Source organism: Trachemys scripta, unplaced genomic scaffold (assembly GCF_013100865.1).
Source record: "Trachemys scripta elegans isolate TJP31775 unplaced genomic scaffold, CAS_Tse_1.0 scaffold_28, whole genome shotgun sequence".
Taxonomy (NCBI): Eukaryota; Metazoa; Chordata; order Testudines; family Emydidae; genus Trachemys; species Trachemys scripta.
In genome coordinates this window covers 599,627-618,171 of record NW_023260513.1, presented here as the reverse complement: position 1 = coordinate 618,171, position 18,545 = coordinate 599,627, and the positions used below count along the sequence as shown (strand labels likewise).

General features: G+C 48.8%; 1 protein-coding gene across 1 annotated transcript in view; it reads left to right on the top strand.

Moving 5' to 3' along the window:
* Nucleotides 1–787: 787 nt before the first annotated feature.
* The window catches only part of LOC117870416 (E3 ubiquitin-protein ligase TRIM7-like), a 25,651-nt gene continuing 7,893 nt past the window's right edge, over nucleotides 788–18,545 (top strand). Inside the window, exons 1-6 of the mRNA XM_034757555.1 lie at nucleotides 788–947; nucleotides 4,247–4,662; nucleotides 12,047–12,142; nucleotides 13,917–14,147; nucleotides 15,790–15,812; nucleotides 18,406–18,531. Of these exons, the coding sequence (XP_034613446.1) occupies nucleotides 800–947; nucleotides 4,247–4,662; nucleotides 12,047–12,142; nucleotides 13,917–14,147; nucleotides 15,790–15,812; nucleotides 18,406–18,531 (1,040 nt within the window). The 5' untranslated portion in view covers nucleotides 788–799. The remainder of the gene's footprint in view (nucleotides 948–4,246; nucleotides 4,663–12,046; nucleotides 12,143–13,916; nucleotides 14,148–15,789; nucleotides 15,813–18,405; nucleotides 18,532–18,545) is intronic.

Below are 18,545 nucleotides of genomic sequence, written 5' to 3'. Positions count from 1 at the left end.
GCCAGGAAGGTGTTGTAGAAGCTGTTTTGTTGCTGGCTGGGTGAGTCTAATTGTTAGAATAAACCCCCAGTTTGGGGGATCCTCTCCCCATTCTTTGCCGTTTGCCCTGCTTGCGCACTCTCAGAGTGGCCCCCCGGGACCCCAGTCACAGGGTCACATTTCCAAGTTAAGGCTCAGAAGCCAGAAAGTGAATTAACAAAACCCAACATAGATTTTACTGGGGGGGACTGTGGTCCTATCACGTTTTTCCTGCTTTAAAAGTGAGTGACATGGGGAGGGGGCAGAGAGGATCAAGTGGGGCGTAGGGGAAGGGGCAGGGTGGGGACAGGGCCAGTGGTTCCCTCATTTCTAGGGAGCATCCGACGCTTCTGTTCCTTGCTGCCCAGGGGAAAGGCAGGCTGGGAGAGGGGAATGGGGGGTTATCACTTCCGAGTGCATGGAGCACCGACTGAGCCTTGGGTGACCAGGGTTCCCTTCCTGCCTCCGCCCAGTGGGGTGACCTTTGTGCAAGTCACCTCTCCTACCTCAGTTTCCCCATCTGTAAACCAGAGACAGTGATCCTGACCTGTCTTTGTGAAACGTTTTGAAATCTATGGATGGGGTGCGAGTGACTGCGCTGATCTGTCCCCTGTTGAGCACCTGGGATGTAATTTGACTAATAAAGTTGTGGCCTGGTTAAAACCCGTCCCATGAGTCCTTGGCGAACACGCCTATTGCTCCCCTGCCGTTGGGACCAGCCTGTTTCTGAATTCTCAGTGATAACATTGTGTGAGGTTGCAGCCTTCTAGCCAGAGTGTTTATGCTTTTATCTAGCGTCTCGGTGCGTTTCCTGCGAACACAACAGAAAGGGGAAATTGCCACAGCTAGGGTGTGTCTGAAATCCTTCAGTCCGCTGCCCGCTGGAGGAGCTGGAAGAAGCAGGGGAGTTTTGCTGCCGGCTGCCCCCAGTAAGTAGCACTGATGTGTCTCACATTTTTCTCTCTCCTGGTTTTTGCTCCAATTCCCTGCAAAGCCCCAGGGCTGGCGCGGGTGTTAAACCCACAAAGGGCCCTTCCGATGATCTCGCCTGTGCAGCACAGGGCTAGAAACTCTCCCCCGGGATCCCGGCCTGCAGCCCGCACTTTAGAATGATCCTTTAGACAGGCTGGAGCTCAGTGAACACACTGTTTTATTTCTGGGAGCAGAGATGGAGTCCCCCCTCCTCCCCTGTTTCCTGCGGCTGGCGCTGCCAATTCCAAAGTAGGGACTTCCTCCCAGGCAGGAAACACCTTTTCCGCTCCATGGGGCCACATGGGGGTGCAAGGTCACATGCCACTGCTCCCCCTCCCCCATTTCTGTGACCGCAGGGCTGCGCAGCCCGGCTGAAAAAAGAAGGTTCTGATCAGCTCCCTGGACTTTGCAGCTGGACACCATCTTCTGGGTCCTAGTGCTGGCCAAGCCCCCTTCTGTATGCTAAAAGAACAGGAGTCCTTGTGGCACCTTAGAGACTAACAAATTTATTAGAGCATAAGCTTTCGTGGCCTACAGCCCACTTCATCGGATGCATAGAATGGAACATATAGTAAGAAGATATATATATACATACAGAGAACATGAAAAGGTGGAAGTTGCCATACCAACTCTGAGAGGTGAATTAAGATGAGCTATTATCAGCAGGAGGAAAAAAAACTTTTGTAGTGATAATCAAGATGGCCCATTTCAGACAGTTGACAAGAAGGTGTGAGGATACTTAACATGGGGAAATAGATTCAATTAGTGTAATGACCCAGCCACTCCCAGTCTCTATTCAAGCCTAAGTTAATGGTATCTAGTTTGCATATTAATTCAAGTTCAGCAGTTTCTCGTTGGAGTCTGTTTTTGAAGCTTTTCTGTTGCAAAATAGCCAACTTTAAGTCCGTTACTGAGTGACCAGAGAGGTTGAAGTGTTCTCCTACTGGTTTTTGAATGTTATGATTCCTGATGTCAGATTTGTGTCCATTTATTTTTTTGTGTAGAGACTGTCCGGTTTGGCCAATGTACATGGCAGAGGGGCATTGCTGGCACATGATGGCATATATCCCATTGGTAGATGTGCAGGTGAACGAGCCCCTGATAGTGTGGCTGATGTGGCTAGGTCCTATGATAGTGTCCCTTGAATAGATATGTGGACAGAGTTGGCATTGGGCTTTGTTGCAAGGATAGATTCCTGGGTTAGTGTTCTTGTTGTGTGGCATGTGATTGCTGGTGAGTATTTGCTTCAGGTTGGGGGGCTGTCTGTAAGTGAGGACTGGTCTGTCTCCCAAGATCTGTGAGAGTGAGGGATCATCTTTCAGGATAGGTTGTAGATCCTTGATGATGTGCTGGAGAGGTTTTAGTTAGGGGCTGTAGGTGACGGCTAGTGGCGTTCTGTTGTTTTCTTTGTTGGGCCTGTCCTGTAATAGGTGACTTCTGGGTACCTGTCTCGCTCTGTCAATCTGTTTCTTCACTTCAGCAAGTGGGTATTGTAGTTGTAAGAACGCTTGATAGAGATCTTGTAGGTGTTTGTCTTTGTCTGAGGGATCGGAGCAAATGCGGTTGTATCTTAGAGCTTGGCTGTAGACAATGGATCGTGTGGTGTGTCCTGGATGGAAGCTGGAGGCAGGTAGGTAAGTATAGCCATCAGTAGGTGTCCGGTATAGGGTGTTATGTGACCATCACTTATTAGCACTGGAGTGTCCAGGAAATGGACCGCTTGTGTGGGTTGCTCTAGGCTGAGGTTGATGGTGGGATGGAAATTATTGAAATCATGGTGGAATTCCTCAAGGGCTTCTTTTCCATGGGTCCAGATAATGAAGATGTCATCAATGTAGGGCAAAGCCGGGGCCGGGCAGGGGGGAAGGAAAGGGATGGGATGGGGAGGAGATGGAGCGGTGGGGAAGGAGCATGGGATGGGGGAAGCGAGGGCAGGAGGACACAGGGGCCCAGAATGTGTATCCCCTTGGCAGCAGCTGGGGCTCCCCTGTTAAGCAGGCCCATCAAACCCTCATCCAGACAAGCCCCACCTCCCCTGCTTCTGTACCACCCCAATGAGCCCCCCGCAGACACCCTCCCCACTGAGTCCCAACCACCTACACCTGGACCCCCACCCAAATGAACCCCACCTTCCCTGAGCCCAGATACCCCCCGCTGAGCTCCCCCCTGCAGACTCCCATTGCCCCTGCAGCTGGCACCTCCCGGTGCATCCAGATCCCCCACTGAGCTGCTTGCACCCAGAATGCCCCCCCAACAGACCCCTCTTACCCCCCCAACAGACCCCTCTTACCCCCATCTGGAACCCCCACACTAAGTCCCTCTGCACTGGGATCCTGCTGCCGGGCTGAGCCTCCCTGCCCACCTCTGGGGTGCCTGGCACAAAAGGGGCAGGGCCCAGGGTGTTTCTGGGGCAGGCCTGGCCCTTGTGCTGGGATAGGGTCAGGTTCAGCCTCACGGCCAAGTCCCTGTCCCGGGGGAGGCTGCAGGGATCTCCCCCTTCAGTGGCCTGTGCTCCCTCCTGCCATGGTGCAGCTTCCACATTCATTTATTGTAACAAAAAATTGCAGAATTTTAAAATTATGATGCACAGAATTTGCTGCAGAATTCCCTCAGGAATATGGGGCACAGTACAGCTGTGATGGTGGGACTGTGAAGGGGGTGCTGGGCAGTCGGGGATCTGTGGGTGGGGGAGCTGGGCAGGGGGTGTGGTGTGCAGGGTGCTGTGCAGTTGTGGGAAGTCACCGGGAGGGGTCTCTGGGCAGATGGTGCTGGGCATAGTGGGTCTGGGGGCAGTGGGTTTAGGGATCTGTGGGGGAGGTCTCTGGGCGAGGGGGCGCCAGGCGTAGGGATCTGGGGGGGGAGGTTTCTGGGTGAGGGGGTGCTGGGCATGAGGGCAGGGCACTGGGCAGGGAGGCAGTGTGGAAGGGATACACTGGCCAGTGTGCATATAGCAGTTGTGGGTTTGTAAACAGTGCCCTTGTGCTGGGCTGAGGGGGCCTGCTCCCGCTGCGCCTCATTGCCCCCAACCGGCCCCTCGCTCTGCAGGCCCCCCCATCACATCCCCTATTTCCCCAATGGGGGCCCACAAATATGTTTGGCACCGAGCCCACAAAAAGTTAATCCGGCCCTGTTCCAGCCTCCCAAGAGTAACATGAGACAATGAATACACAGGAAATGTCTGGTCGGTGTGCAGAGTTCAGAATCGGCCCATTTCTGAGAACAGGAAAATGAAACTAAATTCCTCTCTTCTCTGCAGAACCAGCCATGGCTGCCGCGAATCCAGCGCAACTGCTCCTAGGTGAAGTGACTTGTTCGGTGTGTCTAGATTGTTTTAAAGACCCAGTGTCTCTAGATTGTGGACACAATTTCTGCCAGGCCTGCATCACTCAGTACTGGGAGGGATTTAGTACAAACTTCCGCTGTCCTGAGTGCAGAGAAACCTTTTCCAAGAGAAACTTCAAACCAAACAGACAGCTAGGGAATATTTCCAGAAAACTTAAATGGGAGTTAACAAAAGAACGAGAAGTTGGGAGAGTGTGTGAAAAACACAAGAAGGCTTTAGATGTCTTCTGCCAAGAGGATCAAACACCCATTTGTATGGTTTGCCATCTGTCCCGAGATCACAAAGAACATGCCGTGGTTCCCATAGAGGAGGCGGCTGAGGATTACAAGGTAAGAAATCATGGGATGGTGTAAAAGCTGGAACATCCAGGAACTGCATTTTAATAAAAAAAATTATGGCAAAAACCAGTGGATACAGTTAGACCCCCTTACGAACAATACTTTAGCAATGAGAACAGACTTATAACACACTGTTATTAACCTGTTCTGGCCCCAAACCATTTTTAACACCATAAGGACCCAGAAAAGTCAGTTCTGAATTGCCCAGGGGTGAAATGTATAACCTATAGCCCAGTGCTATTACAGTGTAAGTGCTGCTGACCTGGGACACACATTCTGCTAGAAATGAAAAAACATCTTGTGTGCACGTGTTGTGCACTTGTCATGAATCAGCGCAGCCACAGGAACTGGTGGATTTTCCTGAAAAAAGGCACAAGAAGGGGGAGAGGAAAAGTCTCCAGGCTGAAATGTAGCACATCAACAAGTGTAGTTGGCTTCAATATTGTCACCTCTTAAAAAATACCAGTAACGTCTGGAAGATCCCAACTTGCAGAGATTTCAGGGACCTGGCAGTACTGACACACAAACCCTTCCAGGGGACAGTGAAGGTCATACGCATCACTAAGCATTGGGACTGATTCTGCTTTTCTGTTTTTCATACAGTATTTTTTATTTCTTGTGTATTTTTGAGAAGAGTCGCTCTCATACATTCAGCTGAGTCTGTTAATTTTCACTGGTAATTTTTAGAGAGGCCTCAATGTTTTGCTCCACAACTTTTGACAGTTCAGATGGCATTGTATGACCATGAGATCTCAAGGGATATTTTCTCATATTCCTATAGGGCACACATGGGTCAGGTGTTTCCAACTAATGAACAATCACTTTGTCCACATTTCCACCAAGAACTTCATATCCGTATCAATGACACAAAACCTCATCTGTATCGATCAGTCTTTGAAAATATCTCTTCCTTACCAGAGGATCCCCCTGTTAGGAAAAGATGGCTTCCTCTGTGGATCCATTTGTATTGATCACACCTCCGGTCATCTTTTTTGTCCTTTTGCCCTTCATAACTATATGCAAGCAGCTGTCCATTTTTTGGCTTAGAAGCTGGAAGAGTCGATATTTTGTCTTTTATAGGATTTCTTAATGTGTCCAGTGATTCTTGCAATGAAAGTGTCCCAATTTATACATAGAAACTGAACTACACGCACTGGAGGAAAGAAAGACTAAACAATCTCTTTGTGCAAATCAGATTAGAGTTGCGGGTGAGACACACTGACTGAATAATTGTCGAGAGTCAATGGATGATAGAGTGGGATGATTAAAGTAGAATAATGTATTACATTTAAGCAACACACACTCCCAGCTCAGTGATTAGCAACAGTGATAGGGACCTAGGAGGTTAGTGGCCTATTCTGAACCTACTTATGTGCCATGCAACTATATACACATGGATTTCCCACCCTCTAAACCAGGGGTCCTCAAACTGTGCCTCAGGACCCCTCAGGGGGTTGCGAGGTTATTATATAGGGGATCGAGAGTTGTCAGCCTCCACCCCAAACCCCGTGTTGTCTCCAGCATTTATAATGGTGTTAAATATATTAAAAAGTGTTTTTAATATATAAGAGGGGGTGCACTCAGATGCTTGCTGTGTGAAAGGGGTCACTGGTACAAAAGTCTAAGAACCCCTGTTCTAGGCAGCTCTGTGCATTCTCGACACCGACTGAGAGCTACGTGCCGGGGGAATGTCAAGGTTCCAAACTGCAGAGGCGCAGAGGTGAAAACAGGTGTTCCCACAGGTACATGCGTTCTGAAGCAGCAAGAAAGCGAGTATTCGCCCCCATGGAATACCCACCCTGTCCCCCTCACCGCCTGTTCCCTGAACCCATTTCTGTGGTAACATCTTAGCTGGTCTAGGAGTGAGCACTGAAAGTGCTCAGTGAGGGAAGAGTGAGATCAGAGGAAGGAAATGGACTTGCAGGAGGCAGAGAGACAAGGTGGGGGAGGTGATATCTTTGGTTGGACCAACTTCTGTTGGGGAGACAAGCTTTGGAGCGTACACAGACAGAGGTACACAGAAAGAGGCAGCAAATCACCTGCAAAGAGACTCAGAGTTTTTACCCAGAGCCAGGCAGTAGGAGGCAAACAACTCATTGCCATCCTCTGGGCCCCTTCGGAACAGAGTGTTTGATTAATAATTAACCCTTCATTGCACAGAGCAGGCAGTGAAAGGCTGGTTTGGCCGGTGTTTTCAGTAGTACTGTGCTGCTCTCACTTGTGTGACATGCAGCATTTCTGTCCCCTGGGCCACTTTGGAACCAAGAGTTCTGGGTGGTTTTACTAATAAAGTGAATTATCCCCCGAAAACCCGGGTTAAAGGTCGGTTCAGACGAGTTTCTCATTAGCATTGTATCAGTCTCACCTGTATGTGCTGTATGTAAAACTGGTCCCCTGAGCCACTTCAGAACTGACGGTTCAGGCTCCTTCATGGTTTTAAAGTGGTTCTGGGCTGGAATGGGTTAATGACAGTCAGCTGTTAATCAGTTCTCATTACTACAATAACGCTCCCAATGTCGTCTGACTGTTTCCACTGAGTTGCTTTAAATCAGTTTTATTTATTAAAATACTGTTCCACCCATTGCCCTTTATTTTGGTCCCGTGAGCCACTTCGGAGCTGAGTCTGCGGGTGGTTTTATTAATAAAACTGTTTGAACAGGTGGGTTGTCAGCTGTGTTCTGTAGTACAGCATTATTCTCTGTTGTATTGTGAGTATCATTTTTGTCCCCTCTGCTGCCTCGGAACTGAGTGTCCTGGGCGGATTTACTGACACAGCCCTTTATTGCCTAAAACCATCACTTGAATGTGAGTTTTTGGAAGAGGTTTTCTGTATTATTGCATTATTCTCAGTGAGTTGTATTATGTGTATCACTTTGGTCCCCGAGCGCTTTTGGAACTGTTTCAGAGTAGCAGCCGTGTTAGTCGGTATCCGCAAAAAGAACAGGAGTACTTGTGGCACCTTAGAGACTAACACATTTATTAGAGCATAAGCTTTCGTGGGCTACAGCCCACTTCTTCGGATGCATATAGAATGGAACATATATTGAGGAGATATATATACACACATACAGAGAGCATGAACAGGTGGGAGTTGTCTTACCAACTCTGAGAGTTGGAACTGTGTGTTCCAGGTCCTTCTTTGTGTTCAAATAAAGGTTCTGAGTTAGAAAGGGTTAATAACAGTGTGTAATTAGTCAGTTCTCATTGATAAAATATTGCTCTGAAGTGTCTGTAACAGTATCCACTGGCTTTTCAACAATTGTATTTATTAAGATGTGTTTCTGGCATATTTTTGTTCCCTGTGTCTCTTCGGAACCGAGTGTTCTGGGCAGTTTTATTTATGAAGCTAGTTGAAGCTTGGAACAGGCCCCTAAAGGTGGCTTCAGCAAAGGTTTTCTGGGAGTGTTTTGGTGGCTGCTCCCAGTACCAAAAGGGGAAGGGTCGATGGGAAACCAGGAGCCTGAGACTGACAGTCCCCAGGAACAATGGGGAGAAGCCAATGCTCCAGATCAGCCTGATTGACAGGGCGGGCAGGCTAATCATGGAGTCAGGAGGCCGGGGGGGCGGGGGGGTTCCTGTCTTCCATGTGAGCTGGAATGGCCTGAGTCAGACAGAGTGGGGCCGAGCTAAGGAGAGAGCACGGTCCCGAGCTGAGCTGCTGGGGGCAGAGCTGCAGCAACCAGAGCCAGGGGGGCCAGACAAGCAGCCCAGGGGCTGAAGGCAGAGCAGCAGCAGCAGCCGTGCTGAGGCCGAGTGGAGCCGGAGCTGGAGCCGGGGCTGGAGCCGTCCGGAGCCGGGTGCGGGGAGCAGCTGGGGAGAGGAGGGGGACCATGGGCAGGGGGCCCAGCGCTGGGAGACATCTCAGCCAAGAGGCTCTGCAGGCCAGACTGGGAGGGGGATCGTAACCCTGACCGGGCAGGGTCGATGCTGGGAAGAAGGATCCTGCCACCCAGAGCCTGAGAGCGTGTGGCCACCGCCAGAGCAAGTGTCCGACCCACAGCGTCTCTGCAGCACGGCCAGGGCCTGAGAAGGAGCCTGGGACTGACAAGGCACAGACTGTGACCTGCCCTGACGTTCCAGAGACACTGGTTGTGATGTTCCCGGCCACAGAGCGGGGTGATGTGTTTCCTCTAACCTTTCCCACTTTTCCTTATTCCTTTTTAAACTAATTGTTAATTAAATAAACTGTATTGCTTTAAATTGTATGAAATGATCAGTGGGTCAGAGAGGTGCCCAGTGCAGAGAGAGTACCCCAGAGTGGGGACACCCTAGCCCCTGACCTAAGTGACCACAGCAGGGTTGGGGGTTGAGCCCCCCAGGAATCCTGGGTCCAGCCTTGTTGGGGTTACGAGTGTAACCCTTCTGCCCATCTAAGTTGGCAGCAACAAGGGCCGGGTTCTGTATCTAGGGGTTCCGTTTCAATAACACAATGCAAAACCGGCTCGAGCCCCCACCCAGTGACCTGGGACAATTACATACCACCCCCGGGGCGCCTCTAAGAGGCAATACTTCCCCTCTCGCAAGCACGGAGTCTGAGTGTAACAGAAAATGTTTAATAACATGAGGTAAACGACATCAGCATTAAATTGGAAAAACACCAGAACTAGAGTTCTTAGACCAAACCATGAGCGAAGACCCACCCCAGCAAATTGGGCCGTGTCCTCTCCATTGGTTCTTGAAACCAGCGACCCAAGAATCACCAAAGTCCCAAAAGTCCACCAATCCCAAAGTCTCTTGGGTCCAGCAACCCAAGAATCACAAAAGTCCCAAAAGTCCGACAACCCCCCAAAGTCTCTGTCCATGATCAGTGCAGCCCCAGAGTTCAAAAGGGGGGGGGTGAGCAGGGTGTTAAGGGGCACCTTACGTGATCCGAGGCCAACCGGCTGCTTCTCCGTGGGGTTCCACCGCAGCCTTCACCACGAACTGCTCCACTCCACCCGCAGTCCCACTCCTGCCGTCCCACGAACTGCTCTGGCAGCTGCTCCGCTCCACTCACCGACCTGTGAGCCGTGCCGCTCCGCTCCGCTCCGCTCACCAACCTGTGAGCCACGCCGCTCCGCTCACCGACCTGTGAGCCGAGCCACGCCGCTCACTGACCTGTGAGCCACTCTGCTCCGCTCCAGCCGTCCCTTGGGCCGCTCCCACAAGGCTCTGCTCTGCTAGCTGCTCCTCCAGCCGTTCCGCTCACCGACCTGTGAGCCGCTCCGCTCCGCTCACCCCCGCTAAACTAAGTTAGCTTAGCAATATAGCTTCAGGCTCCCCCACTAGTTAACACAGCCTCAGTGATCTCAGCTCTTAAATAGCTTTAGCTCTTTTGCGATTTCAGCTCTTAGTGATTTCAGCTAGTAGTAGGGGAGCCCCAGTGCTGGTGCACTATTGGCCCAAAGTGAACTCAGCTCAGCAGTCTGTAACTAGACTCCTAAGGGAATCAAAGTTAGCTCTGACATTCAACAATGGAGAGAGGAGGAGGTGCAATTGGTGTTTCAGTCCCACAAAAGGGACCCACACCACCAGGTACCAATACCTGTCCCCATCCTCTCTCAATTCACTGGGTTTTGTAACCCATGCCCCTTGACAAGCAAATGCTACCTAGGTAATGGTGAATGACTCACTCAGTCCTTCTGTCATACAACAGTTCCACTGGCCTTGATTCACAGAATCAGGGTAACAAAACTTTATTCTTCCTGCCCCAATAACAGAGAAACTGGGGATCCCACACCAGCCAAAGTAACCACTTTGAGTTGCTGTGGTTTCATGCCAGGCGAGTGGGTGTGCCTATGCAAACAAGATCAGCCCCTGGAGTTCTTTTCCACACTCGCCATAATTCACCACCAGATGTCAGGGTAGAGCTCATCCTGACTCTGCTTACACGAGGACTCTGCCAGACAGGAGAGTGGAAGAAGAGCCCTTGAGGACAGGGAGGCCTCTGGGTAAAGGAAGTGGGAGCGAGGACTCGGATCCTTTCGCTAGCCCACTTCACCGGGATAGTGCCGAAGCCAGGGAAGTTCCCCTGCTTACACATGCAACAACTCATTTGCATGTCTTAGACAGTCCAAAATGGCGTTCTCCATGCGGTGTAAACATGATCTCACTTGCACTGTGTGTGAGGTCTTGCTGTGCGGAGGACACCATTTTGTTCTCCGTCGGGGCCGGACAGAATCGTCCCGCGTGTCGGATCCAGTCTGCAGGCCGCCAGTCAGACAATGCACAGGCGTTTGGGCATGCGATGCAGGCTTGTGTTTATAGATGGGACCAAACTATATGGGAATCATGTTGGTCCCTTGTGCCACCTCAGAAAAAATAGTTATGTTTTGCCTGTAACTGGCACTTGAAGGTGGATTCAGAAAAGGTTTTCTGTGGGATAGTGTTCAGGGCCGTCCCTGGGCATACGCAGCACACGCGGCTGCTTAGGGCACCAGAAAATTTGGGGCACCATTTCCCCTCACTGGCCGCAGCTGGACTCCTCTCTTCTCTGGCCCCTCCCCCGCACTGGGCCGGCGGGCTTCTCCCCAACCCTGTGCCCTTCCTCACTCGCTCCTCAGCCGGCCGGCTCTGCTGCCCCAGCCCCGGGGAGCCCAGAGCGGCGCGGCCGGTCATTGGCAACATGGCGGGCCAGCCCACTGCCACCTGGAGCAGAGTCCCTCCCTGCACCCTGCCTGCTGGCACTGCTTGGACTCCTGTGGGGCAGGGCCGGGGCCGGGGCCGGGGCCAGGACAGGAAAAGCGAAGCTCCCTTGTGACTCAGCGGGGGACTTAAAGTACCAGTGCTCTCATTATCTCTCACACTTCCCTAACACACACACACACAGTCTCTCTCACACACCCACATACACTCTGCCTCTCACGAGTCAGTCCCCCAATACAGATTGTCACATACATAGTCTTGCACTCCCCAACACACACTCTGGCACACAGTCCCCCAACGCACAGTCAGACACACACACAGGCTCTCTGTCTCTCTCACATGCACTGGCTCTCACACGTGCACACACACACTCTTTTATTATTGTTGTTGTTGTTGTTCTGCTTGGTACTTCCTGTCACAATGCTCGTGGTGAGCCAGGAAAGGCTGCAGGAGCGGGGGGCTCTGGCAAGATGTAGCCCCCATGTGACAGCGCAAAGCCTGTCTTGAGCCACTGCCGGTGTGTGTCAGCAATGTGGGGGGGTTCTGGGGGTCAGTCAGTGCAGTATGGGGGCACCAGTTTAATAATGCTGCAGCGAGAGAGAGAGAGACCACAAGCGTGAGAGTGACTGTAGAGTCATGTGGTTAGAGCACTCACCCATTTTATTATGTACTTGATATCCTTATACATATAAATAAATGGGGGGAAATCCTCCAAAAACAACCAAAACTAAACCAGTTTTTCTTTTGTTAGGACCAAATTCGGAGCCGTTTGGAGATTTTGAAGATAGAGAGAGACGTGATTCTGACATTTAAATTGAGTGGCAAAAATAAAAGCCATGAACTGCTGGTAGGTGCCGTTATTACTCAGACGCAAATGTGCACAGGGACATTATCAACACACGGCTTAGTCTGAGTATCATCAGAGGAATAGTGAGTAACACATTCCCATCCGTGTAAGATGATCACTTATTTCTTCTCGTAAAGAAAAACTGTTCTGCTTTAGTTGAGAGTAAGCAGGAAAATGCTGCATTAAAGAAAGAGTTTTAATCATCCAAATATTTTCACAGAGAATTTGAATGTAATTTGTTTATTTAACAGTAGTTTCTCCCTAATCTTTCAACTAAAGCTGGTTGAAAAATTTCAACCAAAAAAAGCTTCCTGCAGATAAAAGGGGTTTAGTAGAAAACAATTTTTTTCATGGGACAAAGTCACTTACAACACATTTTTCAATTTTTTGACAGGAAATTTCAAAATGAAACAAACATTTTTGTGTCATTTCAAACTGAAATTTTCATTTTGCTTTTAAAAAGCTGAACATTTTAAAAACTTTCATGTTTGTTTCTCTCTTTCTTTCTCTTTTTAGTCCTTGTTTCTCCTGAGTGCCACTAAAATGAAAAATTTCCAGTTTTTTCCCCCTTAATTTTTCCTTTTTCTTTTTGCCATTTTTTCAAAAATGGGATATTTTTTGAAGAGGCACAGAGAGGAAGTACCAAACAGAAAAATGAGGGTGTGGGGGAATGAACATTATTTCATTCCATTTTGGGAAAAGGGAGAAAGAAAAATGTGACATTTTTCTAAGTTATTTCGACATATTTTTCAAACAAATCAAAAGAAGTTCCATTTTGAAAACTGAGAAATGGAAACAACTTTGAAAATTCAATTATTTTTGCAAATTCCCCCAACCCCGAGTTTTTTGGCCAGCTGCACTTTCAGCAGAGATAACCACAGCTGGCCAATCCGTGCAGCTGCTCTAGGAATCTGCTGCCCCAGAGGAGGAGGCTGGTCACTTAGTGCCTAAGACAAAGCACAAGGATGTCATTGGATAGACTCCGGGTCCGTTCAGTGAGCTTTGGAACAGGCCCTTAATGGTATCGCTGCTAGACATTGTCATGGGAAGATCTGGGTTCCAGATCTGGTCTCATTTCCTTGCTCCTAGGGTATCGGGGCCAGAGAGTGCTCCAGAAACAGCATGAATTGGTGGACTTCTGTCCAGTTCATACGCTCATTCCTAAGCAGCCTGCAAACTCAGATTTGCATGTGCAAAAAGGGGTCTTCACAGCAGCCCAATTTGTGCTCAAGGTCCCTGTGTGGCTTAAAATCCAAGACATATGATGGGCCGAATTTTATATATCCAAAACTGTTTTCAGAACTCGTGAGAGCAAATGATGGAGCTCAAATTTTAGTACTTTTTTTTAAAATACCCTTTAGGTCTCTGTGTTTTGCAGACAGCGTGTGTTCCCCAATTCAAGTCTAGTGCTTCTTAGTTTGGGTTTTGCTGTTTCCTCTGCTAAGTCCAGTTCTCAATCCCACACCTGCTGTGCTTCCTGTTATTGGAAGGATCTGGTTTTCTAGAAGCCACTGATCAGAGATTATCCAAATCATGCAAGAAAAATTCATATTCTAAACACCAGTTAGGACTCTTGAAAATCTATTGGAAAATCTTCTGTCTAGTGAGCATAGAGTATGTTCTCCATAAAATGTCAGAAGTTAAATTCTGTGGGGTTGCAATGACATGCTACCACATGCATAAAATGTCCCATGGCTTTATAAAATGTCCCATGACTCACTCTGTAGTCTTGTCCTTGACCTGTGCTTTTCCTGTTCGCATCTCCTCATTTCAGAAACAGCTAGAAACTGAGAAGCAGAAGATTGTGTCTGAATTTCAGCAACTGCGCCAGTTTTTGGAGGAACAAGAGCGACTCCGGCTGGCTCAGTTGGAAGAGCTGAATCAGGAAATTGAAAAGGGGAGGGCTGAGTATCTTGCCAAATTATCTGAGGAAATATCTTCTTTCAATTCCCTGATCAGTGAGATGGAGCAGAAGTGCCAGCAGCCAGCAAGTGAATTCTTGCAGGTGAGACGGTGTTAGAAACACCCCAGAACCTTTCACAGGGTGAGAGAGTCTCCTAACTCTTCATTTTTGGAGTGTAGGAGTGAATGGTCAGAACATACAGTATTGCTAAAATATACATGATTTTTCCTTAAGGGCTTCATAAAATGCCCATTAAAGTCAATGGACATATACTTCTTGAGTACAACAAGCATTGGATCGAGCCCTAAATGACAAGAAATACTTAATTTGAATTCTAGTGGGAGAAAACTCCTCCAAAAATGGCAAACTCCAAACTCTGTTCTCCCTGTCTCATACTGCAAGAACAAAGGGAGAGTCAATGAAATTAGAAGGTGACAAATTCAAAACTGATGCAATGAACGCTTTTTCACACAACATGTAATTAGACTGTGGAACTGATTGCCACCGGATGTCCTTGAGACCAAGCATTTAGCAAAACTCAAAAAGCAATCAGATATTTATATGGATAACAAGAATATGCAGAGTGATATTAAACCTCATGCTTCATTGCTTCAGCCAGTCACTAACTGTTAGAGAGAAGGATGAGAATGTAGGAGGCAGATTATCTTACACCTTCCTCTGAAATATCTGGCACTGTCCATCTTTGGAGACAGAATAGTATTAGATGGATCTCTGGTCTGAGCCAGTCTGGCATTTCCTGTGTTCCAAACGCTGACTCCAAAAGATTAAAGATGAAACCTGTCTTTAATTATGGAAATAGCTAAGATTGAAGCTACGATTCCATTTAAAGCCTGATTTTGCCAGTTTTCCTACATATCACAAAAAGGGAAAATATTGGCCTTAAAATTGATACATGAGCTCTGAGGCTGTGGTGATTTTATCTGCCAGAACTGAAGTTAGTTAGGGAAGCTGTTCATTAATTATGGTAGTCTGAATGTATAAGTAGTCATTAGAATTTCAAAAACCTTCTAATGATTTTATTTTTTTTAAAATGGCTCTAATTAGCAAAAAATTAAAAAAAGGTGAGAAATAAAATGTAGCATCCTGGAGGTCTCTAGCTGATATCTAGGGTCAAATTCTCAGTTGTGACCAGTATCTGCTGTGGGCAGCATTCTTCACTCCTCAGGTGTCCTGCATTGAACCTGTCGTGTAGGATAGTGATTGGCCCTGTGTTACTCTGTACCCCAAACCCATTGTTCTCTCCCAGCCCCAACTTCCTGTGGGTGTCAAGAACCCCACAGGACGGGCCTTCAGAATGTTTGTGGGCGAGTGGGGAGAGAGTTTACAGCCTGGGGGCAGCACAGCCTGGGGGCATCCCCCCTCTGGACCCACTGGAGTCTGCAGGAGGGGATCTTCCCCACACCTGTGAGTGTTAGGAAGATCCTTGTTCAACACATCGCAAGACTGAGCCCTCTGATTCCATGTGCCAGGTGGTTATCCACATGCCATTACACAAAGAGCCTGTGAGCCCCCAGTACAAACTTCCTGGGCCCAGATCCTGCAGTCCGAGCACTTCTCCAAAAGAGCAAAGGCAGCACATTTAATGTTTTGTTTGCATTAAATAAATAACAAATAATTTCACTTTGAACCTCAAACTGTGAAGACAAAGTGAGTCCCCTCCAGGGCAGGTGGGATCCTTAGTGTGAGAGATGGGACTGAATTTCCTTTTATCTTTCTCCTCTAGGACATCAAAGGCACCTTGAGCAGGTAGGTGGCTCCTTCTCGCTCTCCCTTTCACTCCCCAATGCAGGGAAGGGGTTTTGGACATGAGACCTGGCTCCCCATGGTCCAGCAGTGCAGAGTGTGGGGCTGGTTCCCAATCTATCTCTATTAAATCTGATCTTGGGGCTGTTGTCATTCTGACTAGACTCCAGAATAGAGCAGCCTGAGAAAAGTGTGATTGACCTACAGGCAGGGTATTGATTTGTAGTGTGGCTGGTGGAATGGAGACCTCAGGAGATTGGGGATGGAGAATGGGTCTCTCATTTCTAGGTCATAGACTCCAAACTCCACCTCGGAGGGTAGAGATGGAAAGTCAGGGCCATCTGATGACTATTCAATGAGCTGTTTGTTAATTGTTTCTTATTATGCAGTGAGCTCTATCCGTGTGCTGGGCGTGGCAAGAGATATCATGGAAGAGACATTCCCAGCTCTAAGGAGTTTATAATGTGCTATTATCAGTAGTACTATGGCAGTGCCTAGAGGCTCAAGGCAAAACCAGGGCCCAACATGCTGGGTGCTGCACAGACACACAGACAGAGACAGTCCCTGTCCCAGGGCGTTTACAGTCTAAATAGACACAAGAGACACAGGGCGGAGGGAGGAAGGATTAAAATCGATTGAAGGGGACATTCAATAAAGACAAAGTGCTGCACGTTGGAAGGAAAAATCAAATGTACAACTAGGAAATGGGGAATCACTGGCTAGGCAGCAGGACTGCGGAAAAACATCTGGGGGTTCCAGTGGATCACACAGTGAAGGAGTCGGCAGTGTGATGCTCTTGTGAAAAAGGCAAATGTCATTGTGGGATGTTGTCCCAGGTTGCTGTATTCACCGCAGGTGGTGCCTCCTCCTGGCTGTTCGGGGGATTAGCTCTCTTCCAGGGCCAACCCCTCCCCTTGCCGTCTCTCCCCCATTGCCCCCTACGGGCAGGGACACGCCCAGCTGTGTTACCTGAATCATCTCCCAGCCATTGATGAACCAGCAATAGAAAGGTGCCAACCAGTTCCCCCCAGCTCCAGCCCTGCCCCCCAGAACTGCACCGACTCACACTGCTCAAGGCTCCCTGGGCAATGCAAGTTCATTCAGTAATTTGCCGTCCCTCAGTGTGGAGTGGACACACACTTGCCTTTGTAAGCTGAGAACCCCTGTGCTAGTGGACTGACCATTGTATGTATCCAAAGAGCTAAATAAGAACATAAATGATCTTTGAAATGGGTTAGTAGGTCTCACTCCAGGTCCTGGTACGATGTGTGTCTACATCACCACAAGGATTGTTGCTCATTACCTCCCTTAAATGGTGTACAGGATATAAGTCAGGTGATTCTGCTTACCCCCACTCACAGTGCAAGACCAAGCGGACCTTCAGTGCGACTGAAAGGCAACTAGTGTAAAGCTAGAAAAGGAAATACATTTTTTACTCAATTCCTTATTAACCTGTGGAACTCATTGCCACATGGTATTACTGAGTTTCATAAATGCATAAAGTTGAAGGCCAGAAAGTATCATAAGATCATCACATTTGACCTCCTGTATATCACAGCACAGGCACTGACTTTCTCATTCCCTCAGGGGTGTTCGACACCCGCTCTGCCCCGGGCCCTGCCCCCACTTCACTCCTTCCCCGAAGGCCCCGCCTCTTCCTGCACTGCCCAGCCTCTTCCCGCCCTTGCTCCACCCCCTCATCCCCAGGGCATCCTGCCCACTGCTGAACAGCTGATCCCCGGTGCATGGGAGGCGCTGGGAGTCAGGGGGAGGAACTGATCATAAGGGCCAGCTAGCAGGGGGCGGCACTGGTTGGGGGGAGGGAGGGAAGCTGATTTGTGGGGCTGCTGGTGGGTGTTGAGCACCCAGTATTTTTTTTTCCACAGCACCTACAGAGTCGGTGCCTCTGTATCACAGGTCCTTAAATTTCACCCAGTTATTGCTGTGTTCAGCCCAATAACTTGTATGTGACTAAATCCTAACGTGCCTTGACTAAAGCACCTTCCAGAAAGCCAGTCCGTCTTGATGTAAAGACATCAACAGACAGTAACGCTTGAAGCTCCCTAGAAGTCGGCTAGCCCATAACATTTTGGCACCTGAGGCGGGGAGCTCAAATGACCCCCCCCCCGCATGTTCCCTCGCAAATTTCTACACTCTGGGTCCTAGTGGCATCCCCCCTCAGGCTGGCACCTGAGGCTTCCAGCAATTGGTCCTTGTTCTGCCTTTGTGTGCTAAATTGAGGAGCCCTTTAGTACAAAGTCTGTTCTCCCTGTGACGGTATTTATACCCCACACTCAAGTGCCAGGGTTCTCTCGGTGCAAGACATTTTTACCAGCCCTCAAATCAGTTTTGTGCATCTTCTCTGCACCGTCTCCACTTTTTCAACCTCCATTTTAACATGGGGACACCAGAACTGGAGGCAGTTTTCAAATATTGGTCTCACCAAAACAAGGGGAAGCTTGTAGTGTCCAAACTGGTATTGGACCTATTCCTGGGGCAATAGAGACTACAGCCCCATTCACTAGAATAAAACACATTTTAGTAAATAAAAAATAAGAATGAACTCCACAACGAGTCACACTGGGTTGTTCTTCAGATGCGAGAGGGAGACGTTTCAGAACCCAGTGGCCTTTTCTTCTGAACTGAAATGGAGAATCTGGGAATCTTCTCAAAGAAATGCATCTCTGGAGACCATAATGAAGAAATTCAAAGGTAATAAACAGTCACCTGGGGAAT